This window comes from Phalacrocorax aristotelis, chromosome Z, assembly GCF_949628215.1.
Source record: "Phalacrocorax aristotelis chromosome Z, bGulAri2.1, whole genome shotgun sequence".
NCBI lineage: Eukaryota > Metazoa > Chordata > Aves > Suliformes > Phalacrocoracidae > Phalacrocorax > Phalacrocorax aristotelis.
The window spans coordinates 53,086,423-53,107,213 of record NC_134311.1 but is presented as its reverse complement, the minus strand read 5'-3'; the positions used below and the strand labels follow the sequence as shown (position 1 = coordinate 53,107,213).

At 44.2% G+C, this 20,791-nt stretch overlaps 1 protein-coding gene across 10 annotated transcripts in view; it reads left to right on the top strand.

The window, feature by feature from the left end:
- Positions 1 to 20,791, top strand: part of KANK1 (KN motif and ankyrin repeat domains 1) — a 132,472-nt gene that overhangs the window by 93,749 nt on the left and 17,932 nt on the right. For 8 of the 10 annotated variants that reach the window (XM_075080057.1, XM_075080058.1, XM_075080060.1 and 5 more), the window contains one exon: positions 10,694 to 13,348. In XM_075080057.1, coding sequence (XP_074936158.1) covers positions 10,694 to 13,348 — 2,655 coding nt within the window. Of the gene's footprint in view, positions 1 to 793; positions 892 to 9,812; positions 10,294 to 10,693; positions 13,349 to 20,791 lie in introns of those variants that run through there. The other 2 variants (XM_075080065.1, XM_075080063.1) reach the window with 2 other exon arrangements.

Below are 20,791 nucleotides of genomic sequence, written 5' to 3'. Positions count from 1 at the left end.
CTGTTACTGTAAGCAGAAGTGAAGGGAGCTGAGGCCTTTGAGCCTTTTTCTGATGCTGAGAAGTGATGCTTTTTGCATCTGGAATCCCAGTTCTCTTTACTTAATACCTGGTGTTACGTGGAAACAAGAAAACTGAATATGGAAAAATCAAATATGTTTGTGCATAATCTCAAAAATGCTTGTACTAGCATGAAGGATGCCTCATGTATTTTGGTTGTTTCAGAAAAAAAGGAAAACCTTGTGTCTGTAACTTTATACTAAATGAAGATTCTATTTTTATCCCTCAAATTATAAGTGGCATTTGAGAAGAGTAAACAAAACGAGATTGAATGTAACATGGGCAGAATTGCAGGCAGTGGTGGTTACAACAGAGGTAATTGTTATGCCCAAATTATATCAATGAACCTTTCTGTGTTCTCAGTCCACACGTGGGAGCGAGAAATGAGGTGGGTGGGGGTGAAGGGCTTGGGGAGGAAGGGAGAGTGGGTGGAAGAGAAGTCACCTGAACTTTTCATTCCCTCTTGGAAATTACATCTGTCTTCGTCGGAGAAAAAAAAAAAAATCTTCTTAGTGTGTCATTTGGTACAGTTCCTTTTGTCCTGCTGCCCATTTCATGTATTTTAACCCTTGGGGAGCCAGAGACATTGTGCAGCATCTGAAATGCTGTGAAGGAAACCACTGGCGCGGCGCTGGGCTGGCTGCCAGGCTGGGACTGTCTCAGGAAATTCCAAATGAGTATAAATAAATGCTCTGTAGCAACCTCTGGGCTCCTTGCCTGGTGATGTGTCAGGAATACGCACTCCCTTTAAGGCAAAGGAAAGTGTGCTTCAGACTTAATTTCCTGAAAAACTAAACGCAGCAACGTCCAAAGGTTTGCTTCTGGGTGGATCGGTGAGTGAGACCCTCAAATGGGGTTGGGGGAGAGGTGAGGTGCGAGCTACTGGTTCTGCTAGCACTGCGGGACAGCAGAGAAAAGGGATTTTGGAAATGTTTTTTTTTTTTTCTATTTTTTAACAGAGCCCAGTTAGCTGGGTTGTCTCGCAAGTGTCTCGTAAGTGAAGGGAGTTTGCACTTGCGGTTTCACGCACCTCTGGTAGCCTCTTTGTTTTTGTCGTTCCATACAGAGTAGTTTGTTTCCTTCAACAAATGCAGGTTTTCTAGTGTGAGATCACGGTTGTGAACACTCAAGTGAAGGGAGCGCTGCACTATTTACCATAAGGCATTGTTTCAAAGGCAGAAAGGTAGCTGTTACCCTTAAAGTTGCTAATTCTTAATACTGTTCATAGACTTTCAATTATAAGCCTCTGTTTTTAGCTATTCAGAATGTGCAAAAGAATTACTTCGAATAATAACATTTTCCATATTTTCTCTGATGATAATTTTTTTAACTTTTTGGAGGAAATCAGTCTGAGCTCTTTTAAGTGCAGAGAAAAAGCTTTCATTGTTTTTGGAAAATGCAAATTGCTTATGCCTTTGAAGTTTGGAAGGTAACACACATCTTATCTCACACAAGGATTCAGTACTAGATTAATAAAAAAAGGGGTAGGAGGGAACAATTCCTCATATTTGAAATATCATACTGATTTTGCTGCATAAACCATGTACCTTATGGAGGTAAGCATGTGACAAAATAATGTCCTTCCGGGACTCATAAATACAAATATTTGTAGAAACGTTCTTGCAGAAGACAATTCTTTCATTTTTTCCACCCTGTGCACAGCTATAAGGCCAAACTGAAACTGTAAATCAGTTTTAATATTCCATGGCAGGTTTATATCCCAGGAGCCCGGGTTCTTTCCTGATGGTTACTCCTGTTACAATAGCCCTATGTATCTGTTCTCTGCTTCTCACCTCTTGAAAGATTTAAAGGCACAGAATGGTAATGACATTATAAATCTAAATATTTTGATTTTGTGATTCAGTTGTTCTTGGCTAGAAAGCAAACACAGCCGCCTTTGCTTGGGCTTCAGCAGCTAACAGAGATGCACAGCTGTGTTAAGACATTTTCAGGCAAACACCTGGCTTACATCCATGACTACTTTTGGTCCCCATGGGGAGTGAGGAGATGATTTGGATGAGTATGGAAGAAAATAAATATTTGGGGGTTTGCGCCTCTTCTGCTTTGCTGGCCTTCTATCTGGGTTTTGTGAAGCCCATCCTAGTATGTGGATGCAAGCCTTGGTCTTTGTAACTATTTTTTCCTTTGTCATTTTTCTTGTGACAGTGAAGCCGTGTAAAGTTACAGGGGATGATGTGCTCTTGGATGAGCAGGGCAGATATGCTACACTTTCAAGGGTTGGCAAAGGAGGTAGGGAAGCTTCGGCGTTTCTCCTGTGCGGAGAGGACAGCAAGCTGCTTTACCAACACTGGGACTCAACCTTGCTTTCATCAGCATCGCTGGCTGAACCAGTTGGCCCAGATCTATTGGGATGTATATTAAAATATATGTATATGTATATTTCCAATATGCATATTGGAAAGGAGGGCTATGCTGGTCTGAAACTGAGCTGCTTTCCTGCTGTGATTGGTAGACCATATTGTATGGCTCTCTCCCAGGCTGTGAGGAGCTTGTGATTGCTATCTACTGTTTGCCATAACTTACGTTATTTTGTGAGGCCTGAGTTAGTCTCATTTGGAAAGTATCTATAAACTGAATGCTTTTCATTTTTCACAAATGTGCCTGGAGCCAATAGGTGTACACACAGTAGAAAGTGAATGAAATAAATGCTTCAGGGAATGAAGGGTAGTTCTCAAGCAGACAAATACTGCAAGATGAAAAAAATGCACAACAAATCAGGTGCTTGGAAAGAATGAATTCATACTGGTTTGGATTTGCCTAGTTGGCATCTGGTTTTCAAATGTAAGTAAATAGGACTGTGATGCCCCCCATTTCAAGTCCAAAAGTAAAGGACGACTGTTGACACCTCATCACTCTTCCTAGTGACGCCTGAAGGAGCAAGAGGCAAACTTGACTATGAGGAAATGAGCATTGCTGAGGTGAGAGCATTTTCTGTGGCCGACCCAACTAAGCCCCCGTCACTGGCTCAGTGGCTTGCTTTCAATGTAAGGCAAATACTTTCTTCCTCAGTTACGTCTCTTGACATGGCACATTGGTTACAGTGGCGTTTGTGGAGGATGATTTGGGAAATGCATCAGTGTAATGCAACTAAGGCTGCCACCTGCATCGGACTTGCTTGGTGGTGGGCCTGCTGGTCATGCTCAGAGCCACAGTGCACCCAGTGGGCTGACTTGTGACAGCAATTTTCCCTTGTGGGCACTGTTTTTAGAGTAGTTTCTACCCAGAGGTGGCAGTGCTGTTGACAACAGAAGCAGCCCCCACTGTGGTTTCTGTTCTGCTCTTCCTTGCTGCTGGTGGGGCAGTTAGCAGAGCAAGCTAATAATGACTGTATCCCTTCCCACCCATGCCCTGCTTCCTGCCAGCCATCATTTGATTTCCCTTGGGACCTGTGAGTCAGAAACTGGGATGGAGGCAAAACAGACTAGTCTCTTAGTTTTGAGTTTCTGTGGTGAGCAGCCTTGAGGTGGTGTACATACAGAGACGTCCCGCCACAGAACTGCCAGACCTAGACCTATTCCCAAAAAGTGAGAGCAGTTGAGAAAGAGACTTATTATCAGCATCACATAAAATAGTTGTCAAGAATATAAAGCAGATTTTGTGAATTTTGATAAGGGGGCATATTGCAATCACTCTTAGTACAGCTGGTTGTGCCTTCCCTCCGGAACCGAGTTCTCATAAACAAGATTAGTCCTTTATTCAAGGTTAATTAATTTGCACAACTTTCTTAACAGCCTGTATTTTATATATTAAACGAAGTTCTGTTTGAGCTGCAAGTTTTCAGTTCAGAGATTCTAGAAGTAAAAGTTTCAGACATTAAAAAGACTAGAGAGGGCTAGAAGGTGTGTTTTTTGAAAGACGGTTTTTACTTTCAGCTCACAGAAGTAATTTTTAGTTGTGGTTATATGATGTTGATATAAACTCTGTAGGTACTCTTTTTTATAATGTGAAAGAAAACCTCTAATTGTGTGTAAAAAAAAAAAAAAAAGTTAATGTGACCTTGAGAGACCCCCTCCTAACACCAAAAAGGCTATTCACTGTATATATGGTGAACCTTCTAAGCATTTTCTATGTGATACCAAAATACTCTGGTTTTCATAGATATGAACAGTAGTTAGCATGTAGTTAGAAAACATGCAGCAAACGGAGAAAAATAAGAAAAGCCGGAGTCTATTCTACAAGGTAAAGAAACAGTTCTGTGGTTTAAGAATTTACCCTTGAGGAGGAGGTGACAGTGGGACACCCAGACTAGTGCATCCATCTGATCACTGGTACCAAGATGACAGCTGGCTCATTGCTTTTGCCATAATGCTAAACAAAAATTTTAGTATGTTTTTATTATAATTATAAACCTAGTATAATGCTAAGCCACCAAGATTTTTCAGGTTCAGAGGAACATAACTGCTTGAGAGACTGTTTTCACTGATAATTCATTGGCTTCATTGACTGATCAAGTCAATGGAAGAGCCCAGTTAAGTCAATGGAAAGACTTTTGATGCTTTTAATGGCCTTTGTATTATGGCTGTGACTGTTTTGATTTTTCTCTTCTATTGCCTTAAGGGTCCTACTTCTTCTAGAAAGAACATGGTATTAAGACAGCAAATCCATTCTTAAAATACCTTCTTTTACCAATGTTGTGTGGAAAATGTGGCATCATCACAGCCCCAGTGCCCTACTGTTTGCATTCACTGTGCAACCAAAACACAGCAGCTCTCTGAACCATCTTTCTTCAACATTACTGCCACTTATTTCATTGACTTAAGGTGGTGTCCTTAATTCACTTCTGTGAGGCTTGCCACTGCAAATATCTGAGCTGGAGCTTCTACATCTTGAAATAAGAGTGCTGTAGATTCAGCCTTTCTCTGTAATTATTATCAGTGAAGTTGCTATCCCCCATTTTTTTATTACCACCCCCAACCTAAAGTACTGAGTATTTAGGTGTCAGATTTAAAAGCCAGCTCCCCAGTTGGGGTATTGACACATAAATTTTAAAAAGTAATCCTAAAACCTTATAAAAATATTTTACCATTTTTCTGCATCTCCTTTTTCTTTGAAATTAAACTTGCAGCAAACATTTTACACCAGAGATTTATTTCTTCAGTAAAATGTGCAGTAAATGGAATTCCTCCATAACAGGAGAATCCACCACATCTGCAAGTGCAGATTCGGTAGCAGGGTTGGTCATTCCTCCCTGACAGGGGCATTTTGGTTTGGACTGTAGTACCCCATACCCCACAGCCTCAGGTGCATCGAGAGTTAAATCCCGTTTGCTCCAGGCACAGCCATAGCTGAGTAATAGCAAAACAGATTACCTTTCTTACAAGGCAGTATTTATTGGTTGGTTTTCCGTAGCAGAAAAAGAGGGGAAGGTGTTATCAGCCACATCTACACTGTAGTGTAGTGTGCAGGGCAGTTGTGCTATAGCTTGTACAAGCTGAGCTGGTCATCCAGGCACTCCAGCCTGGCGTTGCAGGAAGGGTGGCTGAGGCCAGCACCGGGGGGTTATCACGGGCAGCTCAGTGGCTTGACCCTGCGGTGCTCCAGTGGCCCCTCTCCTTGTGGGAGAGGAACTGCCAACTGAGGCAGTCTGCGCCCCGCACCGGGGCTTCACGCTACCGCTGTGTGCTTTAACTCCAAAGGGGAAAATAAAACACTTGGTGCTCCTGCTGTGTCTGGCAGAGTACAGAAGCAACATTCGGTTTATGTAAGTTTTTCTCTGTCACTTCTTGGAATAAAATAAAATAAAAATCTGATTGATTGTTTGGGTTTGGGGCTTTTTTCTCCCCACCTTTGAAAACACTGAAGAGCTAGGCTGAACTGTTGGAGAGCTAGTAATCTCAAGGCATCTTCTCTATGTTGCTAGCCAAAAGACAGCTGATCAAGTGAATGTGCTGCAAGGCTAAGGTACATTTTCCAAGTGGTTTTGTTGATCTGTTGGTGGTGGTTTTGTGGGAGTTTTTTGGTTGTGTTTTTTTTTTTAAACTTATATTACTTATATTCAAATCCCAACACCTGAAAACGAGAGTGAAATAAAATTAATGAAAGAATAATTGCTATTTATTCCAGTCTGCTTTTTGTTTTTGAACAAGTGCTCAGCCTTGTGTGTTTTTGTTCTTTTCAGAAGGTAAGGCTGATACTTATTTATATATGCTGAAGAACAGAAAGAGAATACAAGAAAATTAGTATTGGGGTTGGGAGGAGAAGGAGAAAAGCATCGATTTCCTCTCTGTTGCAGTAAAGAATCAAAAAGTCAGAACTCTTTTTTTTAAATCTCCTCTTTTCCTGCCTCAGATAACCTTTCAAACTGAAGTTGAGCATATAAAATACTGATTCAACTCCATTTATGCCAGCTATCGCCTCTGTATTTTCCCTCTGCAGCATTCTTTATGAATTGTCTTATGCCATAACTCTGGAAGGAGACTGTTATTCATAACATTATTTCAATGGAAAATACTTTTTTAATAGCCGTCAGATCCAAGATAAAAATGCCTTAGAGCAGATATCATAACCAGATGGAGAGAGAAGGCTTTAGATGTGATGTCTGCATTTTCCAAGGCACCTTAGAGTTTTATCTTCAGAAATGCATCTTCAGTTGATTCTCTTTGCTCTTCCTGGACCCTCCAAGGCAGCTCCAGAGTGAAGTTTTCCTAGCTTGCAAAACCAAAACTCTGTGTCTGCCCACATTTTCACTGCTTTTCTCTCGTTCAGAAGTATTGAAACACATCAACTAAATGTCCTATTTTTTTCCAGTTCTCCTGGTCTGGGATCAGACATGATTAGTGTGGACTTGGGTAGGGCTGACTTAATATTTTAATATACTGATGTTCTTGTGTAGTGCATTGGGTAGGATATAATTTAATAGAATTTGGCAAGACTGTAATGTTTGGACAGAGCCGGTCCCAGCAGTGCAGGAGGTGAGAACTGAAGAGTGCATTTTTAAAATGATGCTTGTGTCCTGCCCGTGGTTATCCTTCAGCAGGGTGAGGGAAATGAAGTCTTCTCATACTTCTGGAGAAATGCATTAATAACGACAGCAGCACAATGAGGCCTCTGTGCTTCTCAGAGTGTTTTACTTAACAGGTACTGGCCTAAAAGCATGATGTGTTTGGGTGTCCTTCCATTTAAAGACATTTCAGAAGAAAACTGGAGCGTCTGCAGCATTTTCACAGGAAAAAGTGTATGCGTTTGTGCATTTGCCCATCCATTTTAGTAGGACAATGACATGATTAATATTTGTATGAGGTACTAGAGAGACTGGGGAATAGTTGTAATTCTAGCAGTGCCCATGGTCAGCTGGGCAAGGATGAGACAAGACACCTAACAAGTGTTTGTACTGCCCAGTATTTGCTGCAATACTTCTGTGTGTATTGGGGTGAATGGGGTAGGCATCTTTTGCTCACTTCAGGTCTCTGGGCATGAAGGCTTGCCATTCTGGCCGGAGGGCAAATAGATACTGCTTCTTCTAAGGTACCTACTTGTGTAGCACTTGGTACTCACTCACCAAAGTTAGAGAGTAGGGGCATCCATGGTTCGTCCAGGACCTAAGGGCTGAAAGGAAGAAGGGCTCCACTTGTATCAGGAGTTTATTTATTTTCTTCTTTATTAGATTTTTTTTCTTTTGGAACCAACAAAACCATTTTTATTGCTTGAAAACAGCCATCCATTTTGCTCTGTTCCATGCATAACAGGCACACCCGTTTTGGCCCTTTCTCTGAGACAGCAAAATGTACAAGGCTTAGCGCGGCTCCTGCATGCAGCATCACAGTGTTGTGTTGCTGTTACTAGATTGCATGCTTGATCCTCATTTGTCTTAATGTATCAAGAAATGTCTCCAGAGATCAATTCATAATACTGGAATTGTGTTGGAGTGCTCACAGTGTTGTTTTAAGAAGCAATAGGCAGTCAGCGTTGCACACAGTCTCGTGCTTATGGAGCGGCAGATATGAACTGTCTCCTGGTAGTGCTGCCAGCTTAAACTGTGGACCAAAGGGACGTCATTGTAAAGACACTGAGCTGCCTGCAGGTGTTGTGGAGAGGTTTAGTGAGGGGTTCACTGTCAGGGTGATTTTTTTAAAATTGTTATTCATTTTTGATGAGTTTCTGTTGAGCAATCTTAATACCATTCCATGAAGGAGGAATAAAATATATCTGAGATTCCAGTTTGGCTTTCACGGCTTAACATGAGATTTGCGTGTCTTTTTAGAGGTTTTAATGAATATTTTTCCAAAGATGCATGAATTCTTAAGTCCTGGGACTTCCAAAGAATCTGCTCCTCCCTCCCCCATCCAACACTTACACGTGGTGCCTAGGACAGCTTAGAGGAGCTGCCTGACTTCACTGGTGTAGTGATGGAAGAATCAGAGAGGTTGCTGGTAGGAAGAGGAGGACTGAGACAAGCAGGGGAAAGGAACTGGGAAAAATGGGAAAACAGGTAAAATTGAGGGAGGATGAATTTACATGGGCGGGTGAAATGGCTAGAACCAAGCCTGGGATGAGGGGCGATGAGTTTAACCAGATTTGGGGTTAGAATTAGTGGAGCAAACAAATGAATGCAAGTAGAGAAAATGGGTGAGAAATCCAAAGCATGGGAAGAAGGCAGAAACAGATTAGGAGACTACATGAGATGGGGGGCCAGTGTGAGAGTGGGGACAAACCTGGGGTGCAGGCGGGAAGGAGGGTTGACCAACCTAGGGCAAGGAGCTGTGGGATGTGAAAAGGAGAGCTGTCTCTGGGGAACGGCGCCAGGATGAGAATCTGGGAAATAAGCACTGAATTTGGGAAGGAAGAGGAGTAATTTGGAGAGTATGCTGTCTCAACCTCTCCTGTCAGTGGGAGTCCTGGAGACTTTTTCCCTGCCTGACATTGAGGCAGTCCTGTTGGAAGAGGCTGTGTGTGCTTTTGTGCTTGAAGTGTGTGTGTATGCATGTATTTTTGCTTCCGCTCTGGTATTTAGATGGTTATTTTGGGTGCGTCTATAAGTAAATACACAACATACTGAGACTCTCTGGTCTTTCAGCAGAAACATGTGGTCTTGGGGGGGTTGTTTGTGTCCGCCAAACAGCCTGTCCACACTGCAGGGCCAAGAAACCAATGTGAAACCAATGCAAGCAGGTCAGCCCTACTTCTGTTGCTCTTATATGTGCCTGCCTGTGTCTGCGTCTCCATCCTATTCTTTTCCCGTGCTGGGGAAGCTAGATTCTCCCTGAGCAGCATCCTCCTTCTGTCTGCTGCTCGGGGTGTCCTGTGGTAGCCAACAGCGTAAAGGATCACCATGAAAGCAGTTACAATGTCTGTAGACAAAGGTTTTCTTAAGCATGCCAAGGAAACTGGAAAAACAGGAGCTTTTTTTTTTTTTTTCCCCTCCCCTAAACCTTTTCAGTACAACATTAAGTCACTTCCTGTAGTTGCTGTAAGTCGAGAATTTCTCTCCCCAGCCGCCCCCCCCCCCCCACCCCCCCCCCCCACCCCGGCTTATATTCCTTTAAGAGGACGCGGCTTCCAAACCTCGCCTTTTAAAAACGAAACGGAGAGCTAAATTCGCTTTCGGCCACGGTAGCGGCGCGCCGCGGCCGGCGGGGGGTGGGGGGGGTGCGGGGGGGGAGCGCGCACCTCGCGGGGGGGCGGCAGGGAAGGAGGGAGGGAGGCGGCGTGCGCGGGCGGCCGCGGGTGCGGGCGGCGGCTCTTCCTTATGGGGTGAAAAAGGAGAAAACCGGGAGAGAGGCAGGGCTTGGGCGGGTGACCCACGAAGCTGGGACAGCCATAGGAGGCGGGAGGAGCAGGTTGTATAGCAGCGCTGCGTATAAATACTCAGCCCGCGGAAGCTCCGCAGGTTTGGTGAAGTTTTATTTAGCTTGCTTTGGGGACAGGCGAGTCCTGTGTCTGGAGGGCAGGCGGGTTTTCTTAACCTGAGAGCCGACAGTTGCCTTCAGCAGTGGGATTCGGGACCCTGCTGGAAGGGGGTCCCGCTGCCTGTCTTGGGGCTGGGGGCTTCGTGCAGATCGAAACGAAAGAGCAGAGGCGCTGGTGGAAGTAACGTGAGCCGGGGTGAGAGTGAACTTGGTATTGCTGCTCTTGCGGCAGCAGTTCCCAAAGCCATAAAACAGCTGCAGATCTGTGTAAAGCCTAATGACATCGGTTGCGTAAGGAGCGGGGTCGGAGTTCCGGTTGCCATCTCGAATACACCCTCTAGAGAAGTTGGTCTCCAGAAGATTTGTGGGGTACGTTGTAATCCAGTGGTCTTTTCGTGACAGTGTAGTGTGTGTGAAAGCTTGGTGTGACACGGAAAGACTGGAGAGATTTGGGGAAGGACAGCTTTGAGCTACTAGCTTTACCACTTCTGATCCCTTCTGTTAACAGACATTATCTCTGTGTGTGAATGTGCACACGTTTATGTGGGTATGTACTTCTCAGCATTTGAAAACTACTGATTAACTTTTAAAAAGTTAATCGGGATTTAGTGTTGAGGATCGGTCAGCAGAAAGCTGGTCTGCTTGCTGAGCTGCAGCAGCAGTTTCTGCTGTGAGCACCCATCTTTCTGCACATGTGTTTCAGCGTGTAGGTTACTGAGGCATAGTTTCTTTCCAGTGCTGATTTTGTTTCTTTTTTTTTTTTTTACAGAAAAAGAGGAAGTTATTCTAAACGGAGAAGATGAAAAAGAACGGAAAGACCTCTATTTTGTGGAAACACCTTATGGCTACCAGCTAGACTTGGATTTTCTGAAGTATGTGGATGATATACAAAAGGGGAATACCATTAAGAAATTAAACATCCGAAAGAAGAGGAAAGCTGTACCAGCCTCAGTGGGTACCAAGAACTCTGGTGGCCAGTGCAGTGGCTGGACCTCCACAGAATCTCTCTCTTCGTCGAACAGTGATGAGAACAAGCAGTTTGGTCTGGCGGTGAGGAGTCAAGTAACCTCATCTGTTGCTGCAAGACCCTCAGTTTCCTTTGAAGCATCTCCTTCCTACTTAACCGTCCCCGAGAGTAAGCAGCTTCTCCCTCCCTCCCCCCAACCTCCTCGGCACAACCTCCATGTAACAAAAACCCTCATGGAAACACGGAGGCGACTCGAGCAGGAGAGGATGATGCAGGTCACGCCTGGAGATGTCCGCAGGCCCCGGCTTTCCAGCTTTGGAGGCATGGGCTCCACGAGCTCCCTCCCCTCTTTTGTGGGATCCAGCGGGTACAGTCACATGTCTCACCAGCTGCAGAATGGGTATCAGGGGAACAGCGACTATGGTGCCTGCTTCAGCCCCTCCTTGGGCAGTTCTATTCGTCACAGTCCCATGAGCTCGGGAATATCCACGCCGGTCACCAACGTGAGCCCAGTGCATCTGCAGCACATCAGGGAGCAAATGGCTGTTGCCCTCAAGCGTCTCAAGGAGCTTGAGGAGCAAGTCAAGACCATTCCTGTGCTGCAGGTCAAAATTTCCGTGTTACAGGAAGAGAAGAGGCACATGATGGCTGAGCTCAAAAACCAGGGGAAAGCCACTCAAAATGATGTGTGTGGTTTCAGAAAGCGATCCTACAGTGCAGGAAATGCAGAGCAGTGGGAACACATGTCTCAGGTGAGAAGAGGTGGAGAACTGTATATAGATTGTGAGGAGGAGGTGGAGAGTGTGGAGCAGAGCTCTCAGAGGATAGAGGAGTTCAGGCAGCTGACAGCTGAGATGCAAGCCCTGGAGAAAAAAATCCAGGATAGCAACTATGAAAGTCCAGCAAACCTTCGGGTGAACAGAGAAAGCCTGACAAAAGAAACTCGATCTGTTGCTGTAGGTGCTGAAGAGAACATGAATGATGTTGTTATGTACAACAGATCTGCGAGGCAACACAGAGAAGTAGCTGTGGGGACAGAGAAAGAAATGAGAGAGTCTGGGGTTGGGGTGACGGAGGCCATGCTTGGCTTGTCTACGGAGGTTGAGAAAGAGATAGAGCTTCAGCAGCAGACCATCGAAGCCCTTAAGGAGAAGATTTACAGACTAGAGGTTCAGTTAAAGGAAACAACCCATGACAGGGAAATGACCAAATTAAAACAGGAGCTGCAGGCGGCTGGGTCTAGGAAAAAAGTGGATAAAGCTGTGATGGCTCGGCCCCATGTGGTCAGCAGGATGGTGGAGGCTGTCATACAAACGAGAGACCAAATGGTGGGAAACCACGTGGATGTTGCCGATTCGTCGGTGGGAAACCACCTGCAGACGAGCAGCGTCGGCACCTCCTGCAGACCTGCCATGCAGAGCGCAGCTGCAGGCCCCGAGCTGCTGATGAGCCGGTGGCTGGTGAGGGAGAGGGCAGAGGTGCGAGACCAGGGCACAGGGAGGTCCGTTGAGCTGCACGATAAGGCAGTGGGCACAGAGGTGAGCATCTGTGAGACAGGTGTCAACACGGAGGAGCAGGCAGGTGTTCTGAGCCCCAGCTGGGAGGCACAGTCGCTCAGAGCAGTGAGGTCTGTGGGTTGTGGGGATTGCTCGGTGGACGTGGTGATTTGCACCCCTAAGGAGCGTGTGTCCCGCGAAACGGCCACAGAGGCTGTGCCCAGGGCAGAGGCGACGGTGATGGCCGTGCCTTCTATGGCTAGCCGGCAAACTAGCACCACTTTGGAGATGGTGAGCCAGTGCACCGGCACGGAGGCGGTCTCCCTATCAGACTGTGGGACGAACACCTCTCTGAGCAGCTGTGATAAACAGACAAACACTGAGAGCGTGGAGACGCGGAGCGTGGCAGTAGGAGATGGCAGGGTGAAGGACATCCACGTGTCTGCTAAAACACGTTCGGTTGGAGTGGGCACCTTGTTGTCTAGCCACCCTGGCTTTGAAAAGCCCTCTGCAATAAAAACCAAAGACTTTGGTGTTGGGCAGATAAACATTAATGAGAACTACCTGGTTGGTCTTAAAATGAGGAGCATTGCCTGTGGACCACCTCCGTTGCCAGTTATGCCAGCTGGCACCAGGAGCATCGGTGTTGGTGGAGAGTCTGTGTGTGAACCAGTGAGTGGTCTGTTGGAAAGCCCTCTGCCTCCACCTGAGCTGAGGACGGGCTTGGATCACTACATCGAGCGTGTGCAGAAGCTGCTGCAGGAACAGCAGATGCTGCTCGCTGAAAATTACAGTGAATTGGCAGAAGCTTTTGGGGAGCCGCACTCCCAGATTGGATCTCTCAATTCGCAGCTCATCAGCACCCTCACCTCCATCAACTCCGTCATGAAATACGCCAGCACAGAGGAGCTGCAGAGCCTGGACCTTCAGAAGCAGTGCACGGAGAGAAGCACCGCGTCAGGTAAGCCCGGCATCCGGGCACAAGTTTGGCCTGCTCCTTGCCAGCGCCACAGGTCAGTCACCTGCAAGGTGCTTGGTTAGTCTGGAAGCAGGTGTGTAATCATCCCTGATGAAATGCAGAACATTGCGTTGTTGCTGGGCGTGCCCGTTGGGTATTCTCTCCAATCCACCACCGGTAACTGGAAAACCAGAGGTGGTTTCTCCCAGTCCAACAGTCTCTGAAGGGCTGCTGCTGCTGCTGCTGCCTCTGACCATGCAAAAGAGGTATCTAAAAGTATGCAGCGTTTGACTGTCTTGCAAGGTGTTGACTCAGTTTTATAACTCGGTTATAAAAAGTATTTGAGGCTAATGCCAGTGGTTTGGAATTTTGTCCTTACTTTAAACTTGGCATGCAATTTTTAAAAACTACAGTGTTAGATTCAACAGAGTTGAAAGTCACATTCAACGTCTGTATCAAACTGACTCATACGCACAGATGTTTCCCTGGGTTTTGTAGTTTCTTCTATTGCCTTCATTCCTTATGCGTCTCCGCTGGAGAGCTGTGGGGTGCTTTCCCCATGCAAGTAGGGCTGATTGCTTTATAATAGGGAACTCCAGAGCGCTTCACAGAAACCACATCTTGCATCTTCTCTGTTCCAATAACTGTTTGTCCTAATCCCTAATTACAGCCTCATGTTTGAAAGACACAAGCTGTAATTACTGCTGGAGGTTTTGGTGACACTCAGGAAAGGCAAGAGTTGAGATTTAAATACTCCTGGCATTTCATTTATTAACTTCAAAATCTATACAATTAATCTAAGGGATTTCTTTATTCCCTGGGGTGAAGTTGCTTACTTTTTAGTTATTATTATTTTTGGGTGGCTGATAGTGTAGTTTAAAACTATATTTTTTCTAATATCTTTTTGGTGAATCCAGCCACAATACTAGTAAATTTATAACGGTTGGCTTACTGGAAACCAATATGTAATGCCTAGCAGTGACTGTTAAAATACCATCTTCTTGGTCCTGTTGTACAGTGACTGAAAAAAGAGGTTAAGGAAACAGTAAAAAGTAGTGGAAATCCATCTGTGTTTTGTGGGTGCTGAATTGGAAAAAAAATCCCGAGTAAATACCATTTAATGTCAGCAAAATATTACTGGCTAATGCACTGCTCTCTATAGAGCTCTTGCAGCTTATTTACTGTCTTAAAATGTACCTATTTTTGTTAAAAGGCAGCTTGGTAAATCTGATTCTTTTCAATGTTCATGCACTAAATGGAACCATCCATTAAATGAACTGAAATAAAAATTTTAGCTTCCCATAGTAAAGCAATAAGCAACATTTATGTCATGGTAAAGAAAACCTGTGATATCCTGTCTGCATACATGCAATATGATACTGTGTATGCAATATTATTATCTTCCTGGTATGTACGTTATATTTTGGTCTTCGTATAAGTAATGATACTATAATCATACAAGTATCTAACAGACACCAGAAGTGTCCTTAAAAACAGAAAACCAAAATTTTTACTAGCTGTAAATCCTCAATTCTTTTCCCTGCTTTTGCTGCACAGTATCAAATGTGTTGTCTAGAGACTTGAAAGTATTTAGACACAGGTGGAGCAATGGATCATGTTTTACTAAAGATGTTCTTACTCAGATTCAGATTTCACATTCTTGATAAAATTGTTTTGGAATAATTTTATTTTAAGTTGTAATGCCATTATCTTTAGCTGTGGATGCTGAGTGTAAAATCTCTTTATTTTTAGTCCTTGGTGAGAACTACATGTCAGGACTGCATGCATAAATCAAGCTCTGGGCTATAACAGTTTAGACCCATGGAGAATTGGAGGGTGAAGGAGGTCATAAGCCTGAAATGTTTCCCCTTCTCTTTCTACTAATTTCTAAAATATTGTCTTTACTACGTTTATCTGCTGGTCCTGCTGCCTGTTCCTGTGGTTTTACAGATCATGCGTTACTTTCTTCTGTAAGAGGATTTTTGCAGAATGAAGCACTGTAATTCTGTAAGCAGTGGAACTAATAAATCCTTCCCCCCCCCACCCCCCCATGCATGAGTACCTCATGATAGTTTGCAAGCTCTTAACAAGTCTTTCCTCATCTCATTTATTGGATGTAGCTTTTTGGGTGTCTTGTGTGTGAACTCGGCCAGCACCCCTTTCTCCAGGCCTGGCATCTCAGCCCGCTTTCTCCAAAGCTTATATAAATATAAAAATCCTGCAGAGCACTGAGTCTCTAGTCCAGTTTGGTTAAAATGAGCGATTGGGTTTAAGTTACTGAAAGAAGCATGACCTCGCAAGCTTCGGTTTCTTAGAAAAACAGGCTGAAAATAGAGGCAAAAGTGTCTGGTTTCAGATTAGCAGCAGCAGTGTCGCCTTTAATATTTTATTCAAAGAGCATACTTATGAAGCGCCTCTTGTATGTCAGGTCTTTTTAGGGCAAAAATATCTGAGCTGTCTTTGAGGACTATGATTTGGGTGCCAGTTTGCCATGTTAAAGGGTTAGTGGTCCATACCACTTCTGATACCTGAGGTAACTCATCAGTCAAATCCTCAGCTTTACAGACTTTTCTCCCTGCGAGTGCTGGGGGAGGTAGGGGTGTGCCGCAGGGGCACCTGCTGCCTCTACAGCCCATGGCACGGCTTGTGGAAGGTGATAGAGACGCAGGCATGAAAGCTGGAGCCTGCTGAGCGATACGCAGGCTGGCTCTGCAGCTGGCATCCTTAGATGCAAGCCAGGCAGACATCTGAGATGATCTCTGAACCAGGTCTGTTAGCAATTAGTATATTGCTTGGTGCAAAATAAACACTTTCACTTCTGTAACTAAGCAACTCCTATTTAAATAAGCACTGTCTTTCAGAAGCCCAGTGGTGTCAGGGAAATCAAATCTGCTGGCCAGACAAGTCAATTTCCCCTCCACAAAGGTAGCCAGCATTGGCACCCTGTCTGTGTCCAGCTGGATCGTGTGGGTGTGAGTGACAGACCTAGATGCTAACAGATCCTTGTTCTTAGACTAGACAACACATAGGAGGACTAAAAGAGGGGGGTGCATTCAGGTTATCTGTTTATTGTCTCGGAATTGAGATGTTTCAGACAGTTACATTTGAGTGTGTGTGATGGGTTTGGCAAAATATCAGCCAGAGGCCTGATGTCACTTGTAGGGGTTTTAATTACATGGACTTTTCACAAGTCTTATAGATGGATGTCTTTCACAGGCATGGAGTTTGCAAGGGTAGTATTTAAAAGCAATTGCTCTACTGTTGCCTTGAAGAATTACTTGAGCATATTTGACCTGAAAATGCATGGTTATACCTCAGTGATCTTTGGATTATCAGTTTTATGGTCAATTTTTGGAGCAATCCTGACTGAGCACCTGGTAGAAGCATTACACTAATCATTGTGAGGAAAGAGGCAACTTCTTGAATTGAGACTTGAGGGAAAGGAAGTAGAAAGCAAGTGGTGTCTGAAAGTATTGGGGGTTAGAAAGACATGATGTGCCATCTGGTGGAAACTTCTTCTAAGCTTTTCAACTCTAACTTTCACCCAGAGCTGGGGAGGCAGGCTGAGGGACAACAGAAAGACTGAAGGAATGATAGTGGTGCAAGAAGCCTCTGGTTCTCCAAAGCTGGGGTGCAGGACTAATGAAGTATTGTGGCCATGGTTGTCTCTCTGTGCCATCATTCGTAATGCAAACCCAGCAAGAAATTGCAGAAAGCTGTTATCTTTACAGCTCTCCTGTTTGACAAGGTTTGTAGCCTTTTCTCGCAGACACTGTAGCTTGATGGGTTGATAGCCCTGCTGTGGGCAGCATGGACCACGCTAGTGCAGCTGAAGACTTGAGGCTTGCCTGAGGCTCAGGAGCCAGTGCCGTTCAAGGCGCAGGTGTATCCATGGACCCTGCAAAGCTGTGGGCCTCTACAAATCACACTGGTTGTCTATGTCTAGGCAAGTGAGTGAAGCCCTCAGCTTCAGCTCTGCCACAGATGCATGCCTTAATCAGCAGTCTAAGTTTCTGTACAGATGGACTTGTTTGAGTAACAAACGGGATCCATCCATCTCTGCCAGGGAGAGGGTGACTGACGTACCTAAAGCACTTTTAATATTCCCTGGGAGGTAGTGCATGATGCAAAATGGTCATGCAGATGGTCCCATCTGTGTGCCAGATGAGTACTGTTTATTCACACGGGTCTTGCTGGCATCTCAGAGACTACAGTGCCTCCTCTGCGTTTTTTGTATGGCAGGTGACTTTGACCTGCCATACCTGACAATGCTAGTTGTGACAACATATAAAGCTCAGATGCCTGTGCCATTAAAAAACTGTAGCAAACTCTATGTTAAGCGTTGAGGCGTTTAGCTGGGTTTTCTTCTGGTGTAAATACCCACCTTGTTATACCAGAAGAGAAGCAGAGACCTGGTCCGTAATTGTCCTATAAAGACATTTTCAAGTGGAGCTCCATAAAGCTCTTTAAAGAGGTTTGACATACCTTCCCTGGTTATGTGTTAACACAAGGTTATTACTATTATCATCGTTATCATTAGAATATTTGCTGTTTTCATTCTGTGGCAGTGCTACATGGAGTGTTTGAATCTGAAAACTGCTCTATCTCCTCATTTCTGCTTTAGTTAATGAAGAGTATCATTTGCCATGGTATAAATATTTTTTTTTTATTTCAAATCTATTGGTGCTTAGAGAGTGGCAAGTTCCAGCCTGCTAGCCTGTCTGTTAGAGTGACTTTGGTAAAACACCAGTTCCCTCCCCATGCTGTGGCACATAGGCATGATGTTCAGGCGTTCAGCTTTGTTCAGAGTTTAACGCCCATGGTAGCAGGCACACCAACAAATATTTAATGGCAGGAGATTCCCATTTTTCCAAGGAGATGTTGTTGTATTTCAGCAGCAATAAAGCATCAGCTGAGAAGATCAAGTCCTCATAAATGAGAAATAAGAATAGCTCTGAGGTGACCTTCCTGCTGTGCCCAGCGTCATGAGATGCTTTGATCCACCACTCATCCAGGAAATTAAGGATGGCTTTCACGAAGCTTCACACACAGTTGTCTTGCAAAAGACAGCGTTTCATAAATAAGATGATTAGCTGCGTCACAGACATGTAATTTTTTATGTTCAATCTTGTTCAGTTAAAAGAATTGGGTTTGTCTTCCAGTTTCAACAAACTGGCTTCACAAGCTAGTTTGGGGATAGAAAGCAGCTTCTAACACAAAGAAAATTTTTAAAGTGAGAGTGAAAATGAAATCGAGATTCTTATTGCCATCCTGTTAAAAGGAGCATTTTCCTTGGAGCCAAATGGTAGTTGCAACATTTACCTATGCCTGGGCCCCAAGTAAATCTGGGGTCTGTTGGTTTATCATATAGAATTTTTTGTTCTGAAATTTTAAATTCACTGACTTTTAACCTGGAATGGTTCAAAAGTACCTTTTAAAATGAAACTATGCTTAGTATTCTGAAGGTAACACATTTATCGGGTGGATGGGTTAATATCAATTGTTGTAAATGTTTAAACGTAAGATGTTTGCTCATAGCTGCCTTTTTATTTACCTTAGTAGAATGGGTTTTTTCCTTCAGTAGTTCTGTTGCATAGACCAAATGCAAAGTGGATTAAAAATTATTTATATGAAAAAGTTATTTTCTAAGGATGAAGCAACTTAATAACATTTAAGACCACTGGAGAAGACTTTGTGTTCTTCAGTTACAGTCATTTCATAGGGAGCTTATTGCTACCATGAAGGAATCATGCAGTATGAAAGAGAAGTATTTCCTTGCTGTATATACTCCAGACAACATTTATGCACTATCTTTAATAGGGAGTGTATAAGTTGTATCATTGGCTGTTATATTGTGCAAATAAACACTTGCACTGATCAACAGGTTAAAAATAAAATCACTGTGCAGCTACCACATAGGCAGCAAGCTTGTGCCCTTTTTTTTAGCTAGAAGCCTGTGATGTTCCAGCCAGAGCGCTAGGTTGTCATCCGGATGGTATTTAATTCCCCTGCCCTCGTTTGCACTTCTCTTGATTTCCAGTGGTATAAAAGTATTGTCAAGCTAAATTATTTTTATAGTAACAGCTAGGTTTGCTTCCATCAGGGTAAATGGAATTTTTCAAAAGAGGTAAAGGCCAGACTTCTGTTACCACAGGGTCAGCTCAAATTTGGGGGAAAAAGATATTGTTCAAAACTCACCCTGTGAGTTCCCTGAATCAGGTTACTACATGACTACTCATGCTCTCATAAATGGGAGGGAAGTTCTGTAGTTAGGAAGTGAAATAGCATCTTAATAACAATAAATGGATATTATAGGTGCCAGAAATGGCAGAGGTTATCTGCAGATGACAGACAGTAGTTTTGCTGTCACCCTGGTTTAAATTGGTGAGATTTTCAAGAAGCACAAGTGATTTAGGAGAGAAGGTTCATTCTAAAAAACTAACAGGTGCGCTCATTCCCTTAAACCACTGGGGCTAAACTACTGAAGATGCTTCAGTCACTTGTTTCCCACTGCAATTGATGAGAGTTGCTTTCTGCATAAGGGTTTATGAACAGTTGAGATCTTTCAGTTTTTTGTTTTGTCTTACTATGCTTCTGCTTCTAGATTACTCATGAACTTTTCCAAGACCCCCTGCTATATTGCAAAATACATCTAGAAATTCATGGCAGCTCCATGTTGTGGTTAGCTACACTATATCAATACTTAGAAACTTACTTCAAGGTTGCATTATTTGCCCACAAGAGTAAGCTAACAAAAATCAGGAGGCTGAGTCTACCCGAGTGGCTGTCTGGAGGCAGTGGCTGGGTGAGTGCCGAATCTGTGGGCTGATTTACTGTCCGTGCTGCGCACTGAAGCCTGGTGTCAGTGAGCATGATTCTGTGCAAGCATACTTGAGATCTGTGTGAGGTGAGATGAAGAGCCTATTTTAAGGTCTGTGTAGATTGTTGGTGATCTTCAGCCAGGGTTTCACTTCCACGCTTGAGAAGCGTGCGGTGCCTCCAGCCCTGACAGCAACTCTGCAGCCTTGTTGGAGAAGGAGGGAACTTGGCTCATCAGCTTTTTGGTTTGGGCAGCAGTTGATTAATCTGTTAAATCATTGACCATAGTGTTGGTTAATTCAGCTGCTTCCTTCATCCATTTTTCCAAGTGATTTGCACTAGGTTGCTGCTTTCCAAGCATTGTTATGTTGGCTGCCTTGTACAGAGGAAGACCTGGGAGCTGACATTAAATGCTAATGAACGGCTTGCAGCATTAATGCCATATTGGGCCCAAAGCTGTCTTTCCTTGAACCTTGGGTATGTAGATGCAGTAAGTGTAAACATCTAAGAGCTTTGTTGGGAGAAGAGGTGTACTGGCCAGTTTGCCTAATGCACACTTATTTGTTGTGTGCTTGTCCTAAAGCCTTGATGTCCTCCTCTTGTGTCAGGTACTGGGGGCCAAGCAGG